The 20,337-nt window shown below is 54.5% G+C and overlaps 1 protein-coding gene across 1 annotated transcript in view; it reads right to left on the bottom strand.

Moving 5' to 3' along the window:
• Window positions 1–20,337, bottom strand: part of MICAL3 (microtubule associated monooxygenase, calponin and LIM domain containing 3) — a 154,090-nt gene that overhangs the window by 6,563 nt on the left and 127,190 nt on the right. The window contains 4 exon segments of the mRNA XM_024733153.1: window positions 10,888–10,981; window positions 12,270–12,380; window positions 19,022–19,116; window positions 19,554–20,336. Of these exon segments, the coding sequence (XP_024588921.1) occupies window positions 10,888–10,981; window positions 12,270–12,380; window positions 19,022–19,116; window positions 19,554–20,336 (1,083 nt within the window).

Below are 20,337 nucleotides of genomic sequence, written 5' to 3'. Positions count from 1 at the left end.
TGTGTGAGGTGAGTGTGCAGAGGCTGTGTACGTGTGGTGGGTGTGCAGAGGCTGTGTGTGAGGTGGGTGTCAGAGGCTGTGTGTGGTGGATGTCAGAGGCTGTGTGTGGTGGGTGTGCAGAGGCTGTGTGTGAGGTGGGTGTGCAGAGGCTGTGTGTGAGGTGGGGGTGCAGAGGCTGTGTATGTGTGGTCGGTGTGCAGAGGCTGTGTGTGTGCGGGGGGTGTGCAGAGGCTGTGTGGGGTGGGTGTGCAGAGGGTGTGTGTGAGGGGGGGGTGCAGAGGCTGTGTGTGTGAGGGGGGTGAGCAGAGGCTGTGTGTGAGGTGGGGGTGCAGAGGCTGTGTATGTGTGGTCGGTGTGCAGAGGCTGTGTGTGTGCGGGGGGTGTGCAGAGGCTGTGTGGGGTGGGTGTGCAGAGGGTGTGTGTGAGGGGGGGGTGCAGAGGCTGTGTGTGTGAGGGGGGTGAGCAGAGGCTGTGTGTGAGGTGGGGGTGCAGAGGCTGTGTATGTGTGGTCGGTGTGCAGAGGCTGTGTGTGTGCGGGGGGTGTGCAGAGGCTGTGTGGGGTGGGTGTGCAGAGGGTGTGTGTGAGGGGGGGGTGCAGAGGCTGTGTGTGTGAGGGGGGTGAGCAGAGGCTGTGTGTGAGGTGGGGGTGCAGAGGCTGTGTATGTGTGGTCGGTGTGCAGAGGCTGTGTGTGTGCGGGGGGTGTGCAGAGGCTGTGTGGGGTGGGTGTGCAGAGGGTGTGTGTGAGGGGGGGGTGCAGAGGCTGTGTGTGTGAGGGGGGTGAGCAGAGGCTGTGTGTGAGGTGGGGGTGCAGAGGCTGTGTATGTGTGGTCGGTGTGCAGAGGCTGTGTGTGTGCGGGGGGTGTGCAGAGGCTGTGTGGGGTGGGTGTGCAGAGGGTGTGTGTGAGGGGGGGGTGCAGAGGCTGTGTGTGTGAGGGGGGTGAGCAGAGGCTGTGTGTGAGGTGGGGGTGCAGAGGCTGTGTATGTGTGGTCGGTGTGCAGAGGCTGTGTGTGTGCGGGGGGTGTGCAGAGGCTGTGTGGGGTGGGTGTGCAGAGGGTGTGTGTGAGGGGGGGGTGCAGAGGCTGTGTGTGTGAGGGGGGTGAGCAGAGGCTGTGTGTGAGGTGGGGGTGCAGAGGCTGTGTATGTGTGGTCGGTGTGCAGAGGCTGTGTGTGTGCGGGGGGTGTGCAGAGGCTGTGTGGGGTGGGTGTGCAGAGGGTGTGTGTGAGGGGGGGGTGCAGAGGCTGTGTGTGTGAGGGGGGTGAGCAGAGGCTGTGTGTGAGGTGGGGGTGCAGAGGCTGTGTATGTGTGGTCGGTGTGCAGAGGCTGTGTGTGTGCGGGGGGTGTGCAGAGGCTGTGTGGGGTGGGTGTGCAGAGGGTGTGTGTGAGGGGGGGGTGCAGAGGCTGTGTGTGTGAGGGGGGTGAGCAGAGGCTGTGTGTGAGGTGGGGGTGCAGAGGCTGTGTATGTGTGGTCGGTGTGCAGAGGCTGTGTGTGTGCGGGGGGTGTGCAGAGGCTGTGTGGGGTGGGTGTGCAGAGGGTGTGTGTGAGGGGGGGGTGCAGAGGCTGTGTGTGTGAGGGGGGTGAGCAGAGGCTGTGTGTGAGGTGGGGGTGCAGAGGCTGTGTATGTGTGGTCGGTGTGCAGAGGCTGTGTGTGTGCGGGGGGTGTGCAGAGGCTGTGTGGGGTGGGTGTGCAGAGGGTGTGTGTGAGGGGGGGGTGCAGAGGCTGTGTGTGTGAGGGGGGTGAGCAGAGGCTGTGTGTGAGGTGGGTGTGCAGAGGCTGTGTGTGTGTGTGTGTGGTACGTGTGCAGCAATTACGTCCAGAGTTCCGAGTGGCGTGACCAGCTGGTCACTGGGGCAGGCGCGAGCCCTCCTTTCTTACAAACACCCCCAACTTATAACTCATCTACATCCAACCTTCTCTGTCTAAAGGCTGGTGCTCAGGACACCTGGATATGCCCACAAACTAGAGGGTCCCCACCTCTGACGCTTCCTGGGATAGATGTTAAATGCAAACAGGCTGCAGTGAAAGTGGAACAGCATCCCTGCTTGTTAGCAAGGGACAGGGACACGACACACAGCCACACGCATCCGAAACAAAGAGGCACGCGCCGGCAGCATAGGTAAGAATGTGCTTCCCCTTCTAGACATCACAAAACACAGCATTCAGCCCTTGTATGCAGCCCACGTCCTCAGATGCCCTTCCAGCACAGAACACGGCATGAGATCGCAGAACAGGACTCAAGACAGAAATTAGGAAAGCACATGTGGAATGGCCAGAGGCCATGAAGGGTGGGTTGTGACTCTCCTCCTTAGCCTTCCTGCACGCTCTGATATTTCCATAATGTATACTTTATAATCAGAAAAAACACCCAATAAATACTGTTTTATAAAGAAGAAACTGAAGGAAAAAACCAGCCAAACAAGGGGAGTTCCACCCCAGATCTGAACCTGAAACGAGCATGCAAGGGAGACACAGAGACGCTGGTTTGGAGCTAGTCTCTTGCCTCATTTGGAGACATGAGAGACACAGGTTTGGTTCACCAGCTGTAAGGGCAGAGAGGTCGTCACACTCAGGGCAAATAGAAGTCGTTGACATTAGTTTCTGCATAACGTCGAGGAGATGGGGTCCTGTCCATGTGCATCACTCACTCTGACCCCAGCTGCCACCCAGAGCACCCAGAGCCCGCGTGCCAGGTGCGGCCTTGCAGGGTGGCCGTCAGCACCCACCCTCCCCAACTTCGGGTCAAGCAACGCGTGTCACTGAACTTGAAAAGCTGCAGATTATCATCGTGCAGCCAGGCACATCTCATGGATTCCAGAGGGACGCGTGACGTGAGCGTGGCAGTGCGTCAGAATTCAAACCACGGGCACCTGTGTGGCCTCCTCTGGCCCCTGCACTGGCCCCGGGGGCTGCCCAGCCAGACAGGCACGGCAGCTCTGCCGTCAAAGGAGGGGCCGGAGGCTCAGAGGGTCTGAGGTGTGCAGCCCGACTAGGACCCACCCTCGCTCTCCCGTTCCCAGCACACAGGGCCCTTCCTAGAGGACCGACAGAGGCTCCAGGCAAACCCAACAAAAGGACGCAGCTTGGAGGACAGGGGTCACACACAGAGCCCACTCGGGTGCCAGACCTGGAAGGGCCACCAAGCCGCCTGCGCCCCGCCTAACAGAGAAGCCCAGAGAAGGCGAGTGGCTGGGCTGGGAACACGGTGAAGCGGGCCTGAAGCCAGGTTTCGTCTCCCTAAGTCGGGTGCTCTCCAGCGACTGCCTTGCCTCTCTGGTGGCCCGGGGCCGGTCCAGGACCCTGCAGGCTGTGGAACAGTGGGCACCCACGACCAGTCCTGCGGCAACCCCCCTCCACTTGTTCTTTCTATATATTTCCATATCCCCTGCTTCCTCGTAAAGGCTTTGCCTGCAGCACTGCATCCTCCCTCCCACCCAATCACCCCACTACAGGGAACGTCAGGGTAGCTGGAGACAGAGTGGCTGGTTTGCAAGCCGTAGGGCGGCATGCAGCATCTGACAGGGTGGAAGGCTCTGCCCGGCAGACCCGGCCGACAGACAGACAGCTGGGGAGATACCTTGTTAAGAAAACTCAGTATGGAACAAACCTCTAGACTGGGGAAAAACGAAGGGAAAAAAAATGCATGTGAAAACTGAGATCCAACACGCACACACACGCACACACATACACACACACATGTATACACACAGGCTGGGACACGCACACATACGGGAATGCTGGGGAATCTCAAGGATTTAAAGTTCCTAAAGCAAAACCAGAGCCAGGCTAATGCTCAAACCGAACAGACCAGCCCAAAATCTGCTAGCATCAATTCAGTGGGGCAAACAGCACAGGCGGGCTTGGAAGGGGGAGTGGGCAGGCGGGACGTGCTTCCCTGCCTTCCCGCCACAACTCACAGCAACAATGAAAGCCCCTCCCCAGTCCTTTCCACTACGTTTCTAAACCACTCATGTTCTTTCAATGTCCCCTTGAGACATACAAATCACGAGGTGAGGTCTTTGAAAACTAGAAATCAGGTGTATGTATTTCAATTAATTTTTTTTTTTGGTCACACCGTGCTGCACGGGGGATCTTAGCTCCCCGACCAGGGATCAAACCCACGCCCCCTGCATTGGAAGCACAGAGTCTTAAACAATGGACTGGGAAGTCCCCAGGTGTATATATTTCTAATTTAAAGTTCTGCAGAAGAGATGTTTTTATCTGAAGATGTCCAGTCGCCTACCTTGGTCTAGTGCAGCAAGACTGATGGCTGGGCAGGGAGGACGCTGCCTCTGTCCTTTGAAATCACAAGATTCAGCTTTGTGAAAAGGGGATCTTTATACTCTGTGGCTCAGAAAGAGGCTTTTAACAGATTTGGTGACTTTAAAGGTTAGCTGAGAGCCACTGTAAGACTCCACGGAAGCACGTCTGTGTGGTGGGCAGAGGCCGGGCAGGGATCTGGAGGCTGGCCTCCTCTTACCCACGCAGGAAGTAAGGTTGGTGCTGGGTTTCCCTGTGGCTCTTTGGGGATACAACAGTAGAGAAGCAATCAGATTCTACACTTCGGGCTCCAAATTTCAAAAGGGTAAAATTTCCCCAAATAATGAGATTACCAAGCACTCTAAGAAGGTAACAGCATCAGGAACTGAAAAGGGGGCTGATTCTGGCATCTGTTCTCCTCCCAGACCCTGCGGGAGGGCAGCAGCCTCTGCGTGCTGAGCAGAGCCCGCCGAGGCTGGACTTTACCCAGAAATCACAGAGAACTGACAGAGCAGGAAGTGAATCAGGCAGCAGGGGTCATAAGGTGTTTAGTGCAGGTGTTCACAATTCAGAGATACACTGAGTTCCTTTTTCTATTTATTTCATTTTCCCCTGGAATTTGTGGGAATTCTACACCCAGAAGGCTAGAAGCTGAAGTCCAGGGACACAGAAATGGAAACAGCCAACATCTTATCCCTCAAGCCAACAGGAGCAAAGAAAACAAAACTAGCCACACGAGGTAATCAGTGTGGCAACAGTACTCGAGCTGGGAGGGAAGGGCAAACGCAATTTTAAAGAAACGGGTTCGATAGTTCTTCCCAGTAGATTCTGAATTAAACAAAAAAACACTTGTCACATTCGTTTGGAATCGACATAAACGTTGCCCAGGGGTGTCGGGAAGCGGCGGAAAGGGAGCCCAGGACGTTAGTCAGGGGTGGGGTCTGTTAGTCGGGGTGTAAGCATCAGCCCTTCTACAGCAGCAACGGCCACGAGGTGGCAGCACCTGACACCAGAAGCTCGGGGCCCTGGAGGGCCATGCAGAGGGGCGAACCCGTGGACATGGGGTGAGAAAGCAGAGCAGAGGCCAGCGACAGCCCACCCCCAAGGAGGCTGGGAGGCTGGGAGCCTCCTTACTGGTGGAGCCTCTCTAAGGCCAGGGCTCTGTCTTGAGTCGCAATCAGAATCATGCTTTGGTTTTTAAATGAATGGGCCAAGAAGTGACTCAAAAGGATGGGATTACAGTAAAATACGAGAGACAGTGACCTTTGTCCCCTCGTCTGTCTCAAGAGCACTTTCAGGCATGGAGCCTGCATGGGGAGATGAAGAGGTGAGACCGCCTGACCCAGGACTCAGGACTCCAAGAAGGCGCTGGGCCCCGGGAGCCTCGGCTCCTGATACGAGGGCAGCCTTCCAGGAGGAAAGGTGCCCAAGGTCTAGAGGTGAGACTCAGGCCTTGGCTGTTTCTCTGATCCGACACAAATGGTGAGCTTTGTATGCAAGACAACAAACACACTGAGTTCCTTTGAGATGGCGGTTCCACTTTAGAAGGCATGAGAATGGCCTGGAAGGTTTGTTAATGCAGGTAACCAGGCCTCACCTCCAGGGTTCCTGACTCAGAAGGTCTGGGGTGGGGCCTGAGAACCTGCACTTCTAACAGGCCCCCAAGGGGTGGTGCCAATGCTGCCACTCCAGGGACCATACACGGAGGACCACTGCCTGGGACTTTTCCTGTCTTGGTTGAAAAGAGCTGCAAAGTAGGTCCCTGGACAGAGCAAGGAGGGGGGTACATTCTCAGAGGCATCGGTCAACACAGCCTCAAGTCTGGTGAATCTGGGCAGAAATCACTGTGACACCACTCCCAGGCACCTGGACCTCTCAGGGGGCGCCCGAGCACGCCCTGACGGAGACAGTGGAGGCCGAGCTCTCTGTGTGTTTGGTTCCCCAGTGTGGTTGGCAGTGAGCTTCCTGGGGGGAGTGGGAGGGATGTGCTTCGAGGGGAGGTCATGGTAGAGTGTGTGTGTATGCGTGCGTGTTGAATGTGTTGTGTGTGTTCCTACCGTCAAACAACCCAACGATATTAGTGGGACCAGAGTGAAGATTTGAGGTTGACAGGCTGGGGTAGGTGAACTTTTATTTATAAAACATTAAAATAACCCCGGGCAGCAAAAGCTATCTCAGGTCTCCCCCTGGAGCACATACGGGCAGGGGGAGGGTCGGGCATTGCTCCCTTTGAGCTGGAAAAGGGCCTGTGCTTTTGCCATCTGCTGGTTATCGGGATGACTTCTTGCTGTTTGTGAGCAGGTGCGGGGGAGGGGGGCATCAGCAGGGTTAGTTCAGCAACAGGGCTGCATACATACCACCCAGACGCAAGTCGATGAGGTCAGTGTAATAAGACTCTCCCCAATAGTCTACAACAAGGAATCGGTGAAGAGAGTTACTGCATCAGATAACCCTCCGGTCCCCCCGGGCCTCGAGCAATGAACGGCGTGAAGCATAAGAAACACCCAGAGACGCAGCAGGAGGGGGACAGGTGGCAGCTGGAAAGCATGTGTCCCCCCAGGTGCCCCCTCCCCCATGTGCACACTGTAGCCACAGACCTCTGGGTGCGAGGGGCGGTCACAGAAAACCACAGGTGACTGCACTGACAGAAAGTGATCGGCCAGGACAGAAGCCTGGGCTTGGTTGGGAAGCCTGCTGGGACTCAACCTCATCTAAGATTTTAAAAAACTCAAGGGCAGGTCAAAGGCTACGAACCTCCCTAATTGCTGAATATGAGAAGCCCCAGGCTGAGGGGCTGAAGGCGAAACGGGAACACCCTAAAAAAGCTGTGTCAGGAACCAGCCCTCAGCTTGCCCTGTCCACACCGACCCCACCAGAAGCAGAAGCACTCCTGCTGGACGGTCTGAGATGAAGGAGGCCCTGTATCTTCTGCGTTCAGGCCCCCAAGAGCAGGCAACGGGCGGCAACGTATTCTTGTTCATCATATTCCAGGACCCCAACACAGGCGCTGTGAGCGAGGGCGGCCCCCAGGACCGTAATGCACGCAGAGTGGAGTTGGCTGCGGTTCGCTACCCTTTCCTCCACAACTCACAGCTGGTCCTGGCAGCCTCTGGTTCCACACGAGGGCTCCTTCCAAAACACACACACCGGAAAGCAGACTGAGGCTGATCCAGTGGGTTCCAGAGACAAAGAGGGCTTCCCAGCTGCCCCAGACCAGAAACCTCATGAGTCTCCGTCTTATCCAAGGCTCTGAAGCTAAACTTGCCGTGCGGATATACGTGAGACTCAGAACTACGCGAGCCTTCTCTGGAAGGCAGCTAGGCCACCAGTCTGACCCCTCAGAGAGCCCATCGGGTGAGACCGAATGGCCAGTTCAGGGAAGGAGCTGACCAGCACTACTCAGCCCGAGTGGCCTTCTCAAAGGCTCGGCCGCGGGCAAGCAGACGAGCAGGAGGCATGGGACACAGAAGCCCAAGAGAAGGCACTGCTGAGCCTCAAAGACGACCTCTGTCAGGTGGGAGCAGAGCCCCAGGGGCTTCTGCCAAGAGGGAGCCTAGGAAGTGATGTGCTTAAAAGAAGAAAAGCGAAGTACTGGGTTCCTGTGTCGAGTGTTTCCAAATGCATTGTGGGAATCTCCCAACGGAGGTACCGCAGCCCGTCTTTGAAACAGGAGACATGTATTTGGACAGAAGTTCTGGGAAGCTTAGCAGACTCTGGACCAGAATTGTGGTTTCAACCTGCTCTCTGGAAGCTTCCGGCTCTTCAAGTGCTGTTCTGGGGTCTCCCAAATACCCGATTCCCAACTACTTTTAACTCATCAAAAAACTTAAACATGGCTTCCCCGGTGGTGCAGTGGTTAAGAATCCTCCTGCCAATGCAGGGGACACAGGTTCCATCCCTGGCCCGGGAAGATCCCACATGTCGCGGAGCAACTAAGCCCGTGCGCCACAACTACTGAGCCTGCAATCTAGAGCCCATGAGCCACAACTACTGAAGCCTGTGCGCCTAGAGCCCGTGCTCTGCAAGAGAGACCACAACAATGAGAAGCCCGCGCACCGCAACGAAGAGTAGCCCCCGCTCGCCGCAACTACAGAAAGCCTGCGTGCAGCAACAAAGACCCAACACAGCCAAAAGTAAAAAATTAAAAAAAAAAAACTTAAACAGGACACACCATGTTCGAATCTTTGATCCGCCAATGTGTAACCCACTGAAGCCCATCAACATGTTAATCTGTGCTGCAGGTAAACTTGCTTCTGTGAGGCCCCAGGACCAGGCTTCTTCTGCCCTCTGTGTGCGAGTGTCTGCCCTGCCTGTGATGCGTGGGAAAATGACACTTCATTCACCAACTTCAATCCTGGCCTGCTAGCAGGGTCTCACTCTCGGAGTGTCCTGCCAGGGTGGTCCTCCAGGTGCAGGGTGGTCCTCCAGGTGCCAAGGTGGTCCTCCAGGTGCCAAGGTGGTCCTCCAGGTGCAGGGGGGTCCTCCAGGTGCCAGGGTGATCCTCCAGGTGCCAGGGTGATCCTCCAGGTACCAGGGTGGTCCTCCAGGTGCCACAACACATAGCACACCTGGTTCTGGGTTCACTGTATGTTTGGGAGTATTTATCTGATCTCTTCTTCATAAAGAATCTGAACTGCAGTTGGATCTGTAGTGATTCCACTGAGAGAGCAACTCTGACTTGAAGCTGCAGACACCCAGACCGTTCTCACTGTGCATGTCCTGAGATTCCCATGGCTGTATACGACCTGCACCCACCACTGCACATCAGGTGCCCACCCTACGTCCAGGGCTGGACTGGACATGGAGGGTATTAACCCTGCAGCTCTCCACAACCTGCATTTTCAAATTGTGTTTATTAACATTTAAGAGTAATTTTTTTTTTGCGTTAAACTTTAACTCATAATTTGTCTTGTAAAAAAGCGTTCTGCTGCTTTTTAAAAAAGTTTGAAAACCACTGACTTAGACGAAATTCTGGTTGTATGTGTTTACAAAAAGGTAATTATGTAAACAACTAGTAAGCGGAATTTCAGCAAAATCCCAGGTCAGTCTTCAGTGGTCCCTTTTCTCTGGCCCCTTGGCAGGCAGCAGACTGAGGAATGCAGCTTGCTGTGGAAATGCCGAGGAGCTGCCGTGGACAAACCGCAGGGCAGCTGACAGACATCTGAATGCCAGGCGGAACCATCAGCGCTGGCTGTGCATCTGAACCTCAGAGCCCTGTGGGGCACAGGGGCACTTACGCAAACTGTGGCCCCTCTCCACCTCGGCAGGAGGAATCTGAGGGTCCAGGCTCCTCCTGGCATCTTCTGCAAGCAGAGAGACCAGAGATGGCAGGGCCCGCGGGTCCCCGTTCCCACTGCTTGCAGGGCTGCTCCATCCAGGTGGTCACGTTTGACAGAGGAGGCCGGGTCAGGGCACGCGGGGCGGGGGCCCTGCTGGGTGAACCTGAGTCCCCGCTCCCGGGCACAGGGGCTGGCTCGCCTCCGGAGTCAAGTTCTCACATTTCATCTGGTGGCACAGTGAGTCCAGCATCAGGCACAAGACATCACAGCCTCATCTTCCTGCCTCGTGTCCTGTCTTCACCTGAAGGTCACCCTGAGTCCACTGCTAGCTGCATTCCGTGGCCGTGAAGGGTCAGGACGGGAGACACCTTCTCTGTGCCTGACCCCAGTCCTCCAGAGCCCCACGAACGCATCCCGACACCAGCCGCTCACTCGGAGGCCAACCACTGGTCAGTCTTCCAGCAAGATCAGAGGCAGCGACAGGCCGCATTCGTGGCTGCCTCTTCCTGATTCGCCTTCAGTTTACCCTCAGCCCAAAGCCCAGAGGACCCACCCCCGCTCCCAAGGAAAACCATGTCACCACCTGTCCTCATCCCTGGTCCCACGACTCTAGTGCTGACCCTGGAGGCCCGTGCTCTCTACAAAGGGATGGAGGCTCCAGATTTGGGTACTTGGGAAGGCAGGGAGGAATCACTTGTGCCTGGGTTGGGGCTACCAGCTGGGGCTGATCCAGTGGTTTCGAGGTCCTGAACCAAGAGGGCCTCCTGGGCCCTCGGCGCCTCTTTGCTCTCCAAGCCCCACTGTGCTGGGCCCACCCACAGGCTCTGGGGACAGTGGTGTGACTGCACTGCCCCCATGGCCCTGCCCCAGGAAGGGCAGTTACCAGCACATGGCCCTCACAGCCACTTCCCAGGGTCTGCTCTGCTTGGGCTCTACCCTGAGTGCCCAGCCTCCAGGACAGAGCCTGGTCCACCCGGGGCACCAGCTCCACCCGTTGGGGCGGGGGGGCGGGGGTGGCCTGCACGAGCAGTTCTGTGATGGTTCCTTGTGCACAGCCTGCCCCGTTCCAGTCACTGTCTTCTCAAGGAAAAGATGGGGAGGAGGGAGGAGAGAGGAGGCCCAGGGCATCAGCAGCAGATGGTGGGCCGAGGGGACGGCCAGCCCTGCGATGCACGGGCCTTTCTCCTCCTTTGCTTAACAGAAGCCCCGGCTCTCAGTGACGAGGGGACCAGAGAGAGAATCCTGCTGGAGACTAGCTGACTCCCAGGGGCAGGACAGGAACTAGCCTCCCGCGGGGCTGGGTGGGCATTCCTCAGGGATCCCCTGTCCGCCAGGAACCCAGCCGGTACCTGCTTCCCCACGCAGCGCCTTCTCCACAGCGACGCCCCTCTCCTCCAGCTGGCGCTGCTTCTCCTCCACCTGCTCCAGCTGCCGCTGGATGATCTGCGGGCGACACGACAGCGTGAAGGAGGGAGAAGGGCGAAGCGGGCGGGTGCCCAGAGCGTGGCATGAGCACACGAGGGTGCAAACACCCCAGCGGGGCTCTTGAGAGTCTCAAACAGATCCTGCTTCGACAAGATTAAAACTGCCCAGCGCAGACTCGTGCTTGCTGGGGTCAGGGGTTGGGGTGAGGGACTGGGAGTTTGGGGTTAGTGGCTGTAAACTATTAGACGTAGGATGGATGAACACCAAGGTCCTGGTGTACAGCACAGAGAATCACAGCCAATCTCCTGGGATACACCATCACGGAAAAGAGTATAAAAGGAATGTATACACGTAGATAACTGAATCACTTCGCTGTACAGCAGAGATTAGCACAACATCGTGAACCAACTCCACCTCAGCGAGGAAACATGGCTCCACTCTGCACGGAGTGAGGCTTCTCGGGGATGACTGACACCCGGGACGACCTCCCACCCCGAAGCAGCGGCAGGGACATATCTTCACACAGAAAATGAAATAAAATCCAGGGATCCGGTCATGCAGGGAACGCAGATCCAGAGTAACGTCCGGGGAGAGGACGAGAAGGCCGGTTTTGGAAAACCAGAGGAATCTCTTCGCTGGGAAAGGACTTGCTGTTCATGTTTCTTGCTGTTGTAGAGCTTTTGATTATTGTCCTAATCTTTATGAACACAGCTATATACATACGATTTCATTAAAAAACCACATTGTATTTAGGTATCATTTAATACTTTGCGTTAAAAAATTATTTTTTGTTAAAAAAAAAAAAAATCTGGGGGCTTTTCTGGTGGCGCAGTGGTTGAGAGTCTGCCTGCCGACGCGGGGGACATGGGTTTGTGCCCCGGTCTGGGGAGATCCCACATGCGCGGAGCGGCTGGGCCCGTGAGCCATGGCCGCTGAGCCTGTGCGTCGGAAGCCTGTGCTCCGCAACGGGAGAGGCGACAACAGTGAGAGGCCCACATACCGAAAAAAAAAAAAAAAAAAAAAAAAAACCTGAAAGGCCTGGGATCCTGAGGACAGCTCCAACCTCTAAATCCCAGGCGTGTCGGAGGCCAGCCAGTCACAGCTGCCTCTTGCTAACAGCTCTGACAAATGCAGGAGCTGGCTTTACAGTGGCTCTTCCAGAGCTAGGGATCTAGGAGACTCAAAGCCGGGCCCCTCCCTTTCCCCCAGCCAGCGCCCCCCCGCGAGGCTTCTGCAGTTGCATGAGTGGCGGCCCTGCTCGCCTCCTCTCCCGCCCTCCTGTGGGTGCGGACTCCCAGCGGCTCACCTGGGCACGGTGCAGCCGCTTCAGCTCCTCCTGCTTGGCCTGCCTCCGGGCTGCTTTCTGCACACGCCGGGTCAGCTTGGTGTTCAGCTCCTCCTCCGTGTAAGTCCTCGGCTGCAGGGGACGATAGGGGTTTATTCAGTGAGGGTCATGGAGGCCGCAGGGCAGGCGGGGGCGAGGTGTGCGCAGACGCCCAGACCCTCAGCCTGGCAGGAGCTCCACGGGCCAGGGGGCACGTGGAGATCCATGGGAGACGCTCCCATGGGGCAGGGACAGGAGGCTGGCTGCACAATGACTGCTGGGCAGTTAGGACAGGAGGGTGGGGCGCCTTTACTGCTGAGATCACCGGTTTCCCATGTAAGGACATCTGCTCTTCTTTAAGACAGTGGGGATAAACATGTTGATCAAATGTTTCCCCCAAGCCTCTTGCTTGTAGGGGGCACACAGGGAAAGGAAAAAGAAAACCCAGGATCCTTCTACTTTTTGGTTTGGTATCAAAAGCCACCTTTTTCAGATGAGCACTACTGGCAAGGTTCTTTGAAGAAGCCACGCCTGAAGGCAACAGGGTGCTTCTATTTTAAGTCTGAGTGAACCCAAACCAACTAATGCAGCTGGAAGAAGGGTGCCAGTGAACCTGGACAGATCAGGGGTCTGCACACCAAGAGGAGCGAGGATGTGCTCTGGCAGGGCTGTGGGGCTGTCAACAACGGAGGGGGGCTCCCAGCCAGACAGCACAGCTGCACCTGCGAACGTGGCGTGGAGGGCACAGTGGGTGAATGCGGGCGACACTGAGGGACACCTTCTTTACTGCCTCCAAGAAAACGAAAAAGGAGCCTTTGCAGACTTTAAGGGAGCTTCCGAATTTAACTCAGGAGTTTATCCTGGTAATCTTTATTCTAAGAGTTCCAGTGCTAGTGGAGAGCCACCACTTAAGGACCGTCTCAGGACTCCCCGAGCATGTACCCTGCAGGTCACGGAGACAAGGGCTCAAAAACTCCCCGTTCCTGTGGCGCCCAGGCCCAGAGGGGCCTCCCTGTCCCCACTGGCATCTGGAGCAAAAGCACCACATGGCCCCCCAGCCTGCGACAAGCAAGGGACCTCCCCGTTCTTGTCCGTTGCCGCCGTCCACGCGTGCCCGGACACGGTTAGTGAGGGTTCGGCTGCCGGGCCGGGCGGGGCTGCAGCAAGGCCTTCCCACAGGGACAGGACACAGCCTTCAATGCACATCATGTCCTGAACATAAACCGACTTTTAAGGGGACGTGATGGAGAACAAAGCAGAATGGCAATAATAACAATGATCAAAAATTTAAAATAGGACCCAGAAATGGAGCAAAATCAGCTACAAGTTTAAAACAAACGTGCACGACTAAAACGCATGATGGCTCTTCCCGTGTCAGCCAGGATGGCTGCGTGTAGGCTGGGAGTGAGACGCCAGCAGCGCCACCTCAGTGAACCCGCCTGAGTGAAGCCAGGGGTCACTCTTCTGCCGAGAAGTCAGTGCCTCCTTCACTGGCCCCAAACTTCCTGTGCTCTGTCCTCAGTCCCCTTGTGTGAAAAGTAACCATAAGGTCACAGGAGCTCTTTCTCTGTGCAAGTTCAGATTCCTCTCTCTGGCCGAACACTGCGGGGTGATGGCTGGGGGCAGGTGGTGGGAGACCCGGGCAGACTGCCTGTCACCCAAGTTCTCTGTCCTGCTGGTGTCCCTGAACAGGCCCCAGCGGCCCTGGGAGGGGGTGGCCATCTCCCGATTATACACCAAGAAAGGGACCTAAATGGCACGAATAACAGACTTCCATCAGGGATACTGCAGGCAGTCAGTGTGGCCTCTTCTCACCCACTGAGCCTAGAACAGAGGTGCTTGGCAGCCCCATTAAATAGCTCAAAGGCAGGAAGGGAGTGAGAGGGGCAGCCACTTCTCCCACGTCAGGGCCTCCCAGAGGCCACACCTGGCCATGTGTGCACATCCTGCCTCAAGCCAGAGTGAGGAAGGTTTTCATTATCAGAACAAGGCAGTTAAAAAGGAGACAGGTAATTTCCCCATGTGGCACATGAAAAAATCCAAAGGAACTAGTAACTACAGCCTGAGGACCAGCACTTATCTATCAAATTAAAGGGGGTGATTGAATAGCCCAAACAACCTTAAGAAAGAAGAATGGAGCTGGAGGAATCAGGCTACCTGACTTCAGACTATACTACAAAGCTACAGTAATCAAGACAGTATGGTACTGGCACAAAAAACAGACACATAGATCAATGGAACAGGATAGAAAGCCCAGAAATAGACCCACGCACCTGTGGTCAACTAATCTATGACAAAGGAGGCAAGGATATACAACGGAGAAAAAACAGTCTCTTCAATAAGTGATGCTGGGAAAACTGGACAGCTACATGTAAAAGAATGAAATTAGACCCTTCCCTAACACCATACACAAAAATAAACTCAAGGGCTTCCCTGGGGGCGCAGTGGTTAAGAATCTGCCTGCCAATGCAGGGGACACAGGTTTGAGCCCTGGTCCGGGAAGATCCCACATGCCACAGAGCAACTAAGCCCATGCGCCACAACTACTGAGTCTGCGCTCTAGAGCCCACGAGCCACAACTACTGAGCCCCCATGCCTAGAGCCCGTGCTCCGCAACAAGAGAAGCCACTGCAATGAGAAACCCAGGCACCGCAATGAAGAGTAGCCTCCACTAGCCGCAGCTAGAGAAAGCGTGCAAGCAGCAACGAAGACACAACACAGCCAAAAATAAATAAAATAAATAAATTTATTTAAAATATGGCATGGCTTCCCTGGTGGCGCAGTGGTTGACAATCCCCCTGCCGATGCAGGGGACACGGGTTCGTGCCCCGGTCCAGGAAGATCCCACATGCCGTGGAGCGGCTGGGCCTGTGAGCCGTGGCTGCTGAGCCTGCGCATCTGGAGCCTGTGCTCCGCAACGGGAGAGGCCACAACAGTGAGAGGCCCACATACCGCGAAAAAAAAAAAGAAGGCATTTTTTACAGAAGTAGAACAAAAACTCTTAAAATTTGTATGGAGACACAAAAGACCCCGAATAGCCAAAGCAGTCTTGAGGGAAAAAAACGGAGCTGGAGGAATCAGACTCCCTGACTTCAGACTATACTACAAAGCTACAGTAATCAAGACAGCATGGTACTGGCACAAAAACAGAAATAAAGATAAATGGAACAGTATAGAAAGCCCAGAGATAAACCCACACACCTATGGTCAACTTATCTATGACAAAGGAGGCAAGGATATACAATGGAGAAAAGACAGCCTCTTCAATAAGTGGTGCTGGGAAAACTGGACAGCTACATGTAAAAGAATGAAATTAGAACACTTCCTAACACCATGCACAAAAATAAACTCAAAATGGATTAGAGACCTAAATGTAAGACTGGACACTATAAAACTCTTCGAGGAAAACATAGGCAGAACACTCTTTGACATAAATCTCAGCAAGATCTTTTCTGATCCACCTCCTAGAGTAATGAAAATAAAAACAAAAATAAACAAATGGGACCTAGTGAAACTTAAAAGCTTTTGCAAAGCAAAGGAAACTACAGACAAGACAAAAAGACAACCCTCAGAATGGGAGAAAATATTTGCAAATGAATCAACCGACAAAGGATTAATCTCCAAAATATATAAACAGCTCATGCAGCTCAATATTTAAAAAACAAACCACCCAATCCAAAAATGGGCAGAAGACCTAAATAGACATTTCTCCAAAGAAAACATACAGATGGCCAAGAAGCACATGAAAAGCTGCTCAACATCACTAATTATTAGAGAAATGCAAATCAAAGCTACAATGAGGTATCACCTCACACCAGTTAGAATGGGCATCATCAGAAAATCTACAGACTAGAAATGCTGGAGAGGGTGTGGAGGAAAGGGAACCCTCCTGCACTGTTGGTGGGAATGTAAATTGATACAGTCACTATGGAGAAGAGTATGGAGGTTCCTTAAAAAACTAAACATAGAACTACCATATGACCCAGCAATCCCACTACTGGGCATGTACCCTGAGAAAACCATAATTCAAAAAGACACATTCACCCCAATGTTCACTGCAGCACTATTTATAATAGCCAGGTCATGGAAGCAACCTAAATGTCCATCGACAGACGAATGGATAAAGAAGATGTAGTACATGTATATACAATGGAATATTACTCAGCCATAAAAAGGGACGAAATTAGGTCACTTGTAGAGATGTGGATGCATCTAGAGACTGTCATACAGAGTGAAGTAAGTCAGAAAGAGAAAAACAAATGTCGTATATCAACACATACCTGTGGAACCTAGAAAAATGGTACAGATGAACCGGTTTGCAGGGCAGAAACTGAGACTCAGATGTAGAGAACAAACGTACGGACAGCAAGGTAGGAGAGCGGAGGGGGTGGTGGGGTGGTAGTGGTGGTGGTGGGATGAACTGGGAGATTGGGATTGACATATGTACACTAATATGCATAAAATAGACAACTAATTAAAACCTGCTATATAAAAAAACAAACTAAAAAACAAAACAAAAAAAATGGATTAAAGACCTAAATGTAAGACCAGATACTATAAAACCCCCAGAGGAAAAATAGGCAGAACATTCTTTGACATAAATCACAGCAATTTTTTTTTGGATCCATCTCCCAGAGTAATGGAAATAAAAGCAAAAATAAACAAATGGGATCTAATTAAACTCAAAAGCTTCTGCACAGCAAAGGAAACCATAAACAAAACAAAAAGACAACCAACGGACTGGGAGAAAATATTTGCAAACCATGAGACCAACAAGGAGTTAATCTCCAAAATATACAAATAGCTCATACAGCTTGATATCAAAAAAACAAACAGCCCAATCAAAAAATGGTCAGAAGACCTCAACAGACATTTCTCCAAAGACATACAGATGGCCAACAGGCACATGAAAAGATGTTCATCATCGCTAATTATGAGAGAAATGCAAATCCAAACCAGAATGAGGTATCACCTCATACTGGTCAGAATGGCCATCATCAAAAAGCCTACAAATAATAAATGCTGGAGATGATGTGGAGAAAAGGGAACCCTCCTACACTGTTGGTGGGAATGTAAATGGGGCAGCCGCTATGGAGAACAGTATGGAGGTTCCTTAAAAACTAAAAATAGACCTACCACATCATCCAGCAATCCCACTCCTGGGCATATATCCAGAGAAAACCATAATTCGAAAAGATACGTGCATCCCTATGTTCATTGCAGCACTATGTACAATAGCCAAGACACGGAAGCAACCTAAATGTCCTTCGACAGAGGAATGGATAAAGAAGACATGGCACATATATACAGCGAAATATTACTCAGCCATAAGAAGGAATGAAATAATGCCATTTGTGACAACGTGGATGGACCTGGAGATTATCACATTAAGTGAAGTAAGCCAGACAGAGAAAGACAAATACCATATGATATCACTTATATGTGGAATCTTAAAAAAATGACACAAATGGGCTTATATACAAAACAGAAATAGACTCACAGACATAGAAAAAAATTGTTACCAAATGGGAAGTGGGGGAGGGATAAATTAGGAGTCTGGGATTGACAGACACACACTACTATATATAAAATAAATAATAAACAAGGGCCTACTATACAGCACAGGGAACTCTACTCAACACTCTGTAATAACCTATAATGGAAAAGAATCTCAAAAAGAATATATATATATACACACATATATGTATAACTAGATCCCTTTCCTGCACACCTAAGACTAACACAACACTGTAAATCAACTACACTTCACTTAAAAAAAGAAACGCGCTGGTGCTTCACCGACTTCTGGGGGTTCAGCCCAGGGAACGTGGCTGCCAGCTCCCGGGCCAGTGGGCCAGGCCGCATGGTTTGGTTGTATTTGAGTCAAACTGAGGCAAAGTGGGAAACATGAGTTATCTCTTGTTGACAGGGCTACAGGTGATTTTTTTAAAATCTGTATTAATTTTTCTATATAAACATTTTAAATAAAAATAAGTCATTTTTAGTTAGTTTTTTGCTTTTTTAAATGAAACGAAACTCAGGTTTGTTTCACAGCCGCCTGAAGCAGGGTCGAGGAACCACGTGCCCCACTGCGCGGACCCGAGGCTCCCATGGGGGTCTGCAGGAGGCTCCCCACCCGCCGGCTGATGCAGCCCCATGCTCTGGGGGCGTCCCACGCCCCTCAGTTCTTACTCTGAAGATGCTCAGACCTGCAGGAGACGGAGAGGCGGACGACACCCTCGCCAACCTGTGCCTCTTCTCCTGAGTCGCCTGCAGACGACACAGCCCTTTCCCCCACAGACGGAGCTCATGTGTCCTCAGCACAAGATGCTTCCCACGCAGCTCCCGCGCTCCAATAGCGTACTCGGGGCGAAACCGGGGTGACGTTATCACGTACCCGGACATAACGTCGTGCCAGGTCAGCACGTCCTGGGCGCAGCCCTGACTTCAGAGTTCCCTACACGGCCCCCGGCGACAGGGAGCTCGTGGGATCCTAGGGCTGGGGTCCCAGACTCGCTGTCGGCGTGGATGAGGAGGGCGCCTGGGGCCCGGGGACAGCTGTGGTCAGAGGGACGCGCTCCCCCTCAGACTGGCCCTGACACAGGCGGCTCGGGCCCAGAGGAGAGCTCCCGCCGTGTCTTGGCCTGGACACGGGCCAGGCACGGGGTTCAGCCGTGCGTCGGCTGGGGTGAGGCGCTGAACAGGGGACGGAGTCGCAGCCGCGGCCCACCCACCTCTCTCCTGGACTTCTGGGACGTCCGCTCCAGGACATCGTCGCTGGAGATGTCCGAGTCCTCCGAGCAGCTCAGCTGGCGTCGGGGCCGCAGCTCTGCGGGGGCAGAGGCAGAGCAGGGACAGTGACCAGTGGCCACACGGGGTACTCTCCCCACTTCCACACCCACGGCAGCCCAGGGCAGGGGAACGGAGGTGTGGTTCTCCCCGGTTTGGGTCTGTCCCGCATCCGGAGCCACGAGCCTGGATGCTGACGCACATCCGGGCGGGACTGGGCCCACACGCACCAAAGGGGCCCCGTCTGGAGCCAGCGCCCAGCCACTCACCATCAGGCCCTCCCTGGGAAGTCACAGCCCCCCCACGGCCCCCGCCCAGCGGCACGCTGGTTTCAGAAGGGCCTGGGTTTAGTTTCCTTCTCCCTAGGAAGCCCCAGGGGAGGGGGCAGAATGGGAAGCGGGTCTTTCAAGGGAGCTACGGGGGCTGCAGAGACCGCACCGTGCGCTCTGCCCGGGAGGGGCCCCCGTGCTGCTGTACCTGCTCTCGTGGCGGGAGACGCCCCCGGCTTGCCAGTGTCCACAGTGGTCCCGCTGGAAGGGGTGCTGGGGCGGGACCTGCCATCGCCCTTCTTCTTCTTGTCCTTCCTGTACCCGGAGAAGACGGACTTCCACAGGGACCTGGGCTTGGCTGCTGCTTCCTCCAGGGCGCTGGGGCTGGGCCTCTCCGCGGGCCGGCCGTCACCCTTGGGCTTCTTCTCTTTCTTGTTTCTTCTGGGGGAGAAGAGGGACGATCTCTTCTTGCTCTTCCCGCTGGAGCCCTCAGACGAGGTAACCGAGCCGTCCAGGCCCCCTGAGTCCGAGGGAGGGGACGGGACCTCCTCACTCGTGGGTTTGTGCGTTGGGGTGGGCTCCTCGGGGCCCTTGGGGGGCACGGCGGTGGCTCTACGGGGTGCCGGGGTCCTGGGGGCCCTGGGGGCGGTGGCTACGGTGTCCATCTCCTTCATCCTGCTCAGCTGCCGGGCCATGGCATCCCTCAGCGCCGGGCTCCGCACTGACTTCTCCCGGGCGCGCATACGCTCAGCTGCCAGCTCCTTGGCCTCGGCGGAGACCAGCGGCAGCCCCCGCTTCTGTGGCGGGAGCCCACTCTCAGGCCCCCGGCCTCTCTCCTGGGCCAGGGGCTGCTCGGGGCAGGGCCAGCGGGAGGGGGGCGTGAAGAAGGGCTCCTGCAGACTCGAGTCTTCCGTGCGGTCGTCATACGTGTCCTCCACATCGTCCGCAAAGGGGATCTCGTCCACGCTCTCCACAAATGGCTTCGGTGCCTT

This window comes from Neophocaena asiaeorientalis, unplaced genomic scaffold (assembly GCF_003031525.2).
Source record: "Neophocaena asiaeorientalis asiaeorientalis breed wild unplaced genomic scaffold, Neophocaena_asiaeorientalis_V1.1 scaffold150, whole genome shotgun sequence".
NCBI lineage: Eukaryota > Metazoa > Chordata > Mammalia > Artiodactyla > Phocoenidae > Neophocaena > Neophocaena asiaeorientalis.
Note: the sequence above shows the minus strand (reverse complement) of the source record. Positions and strands in the feature narration are given on the sequence as shown.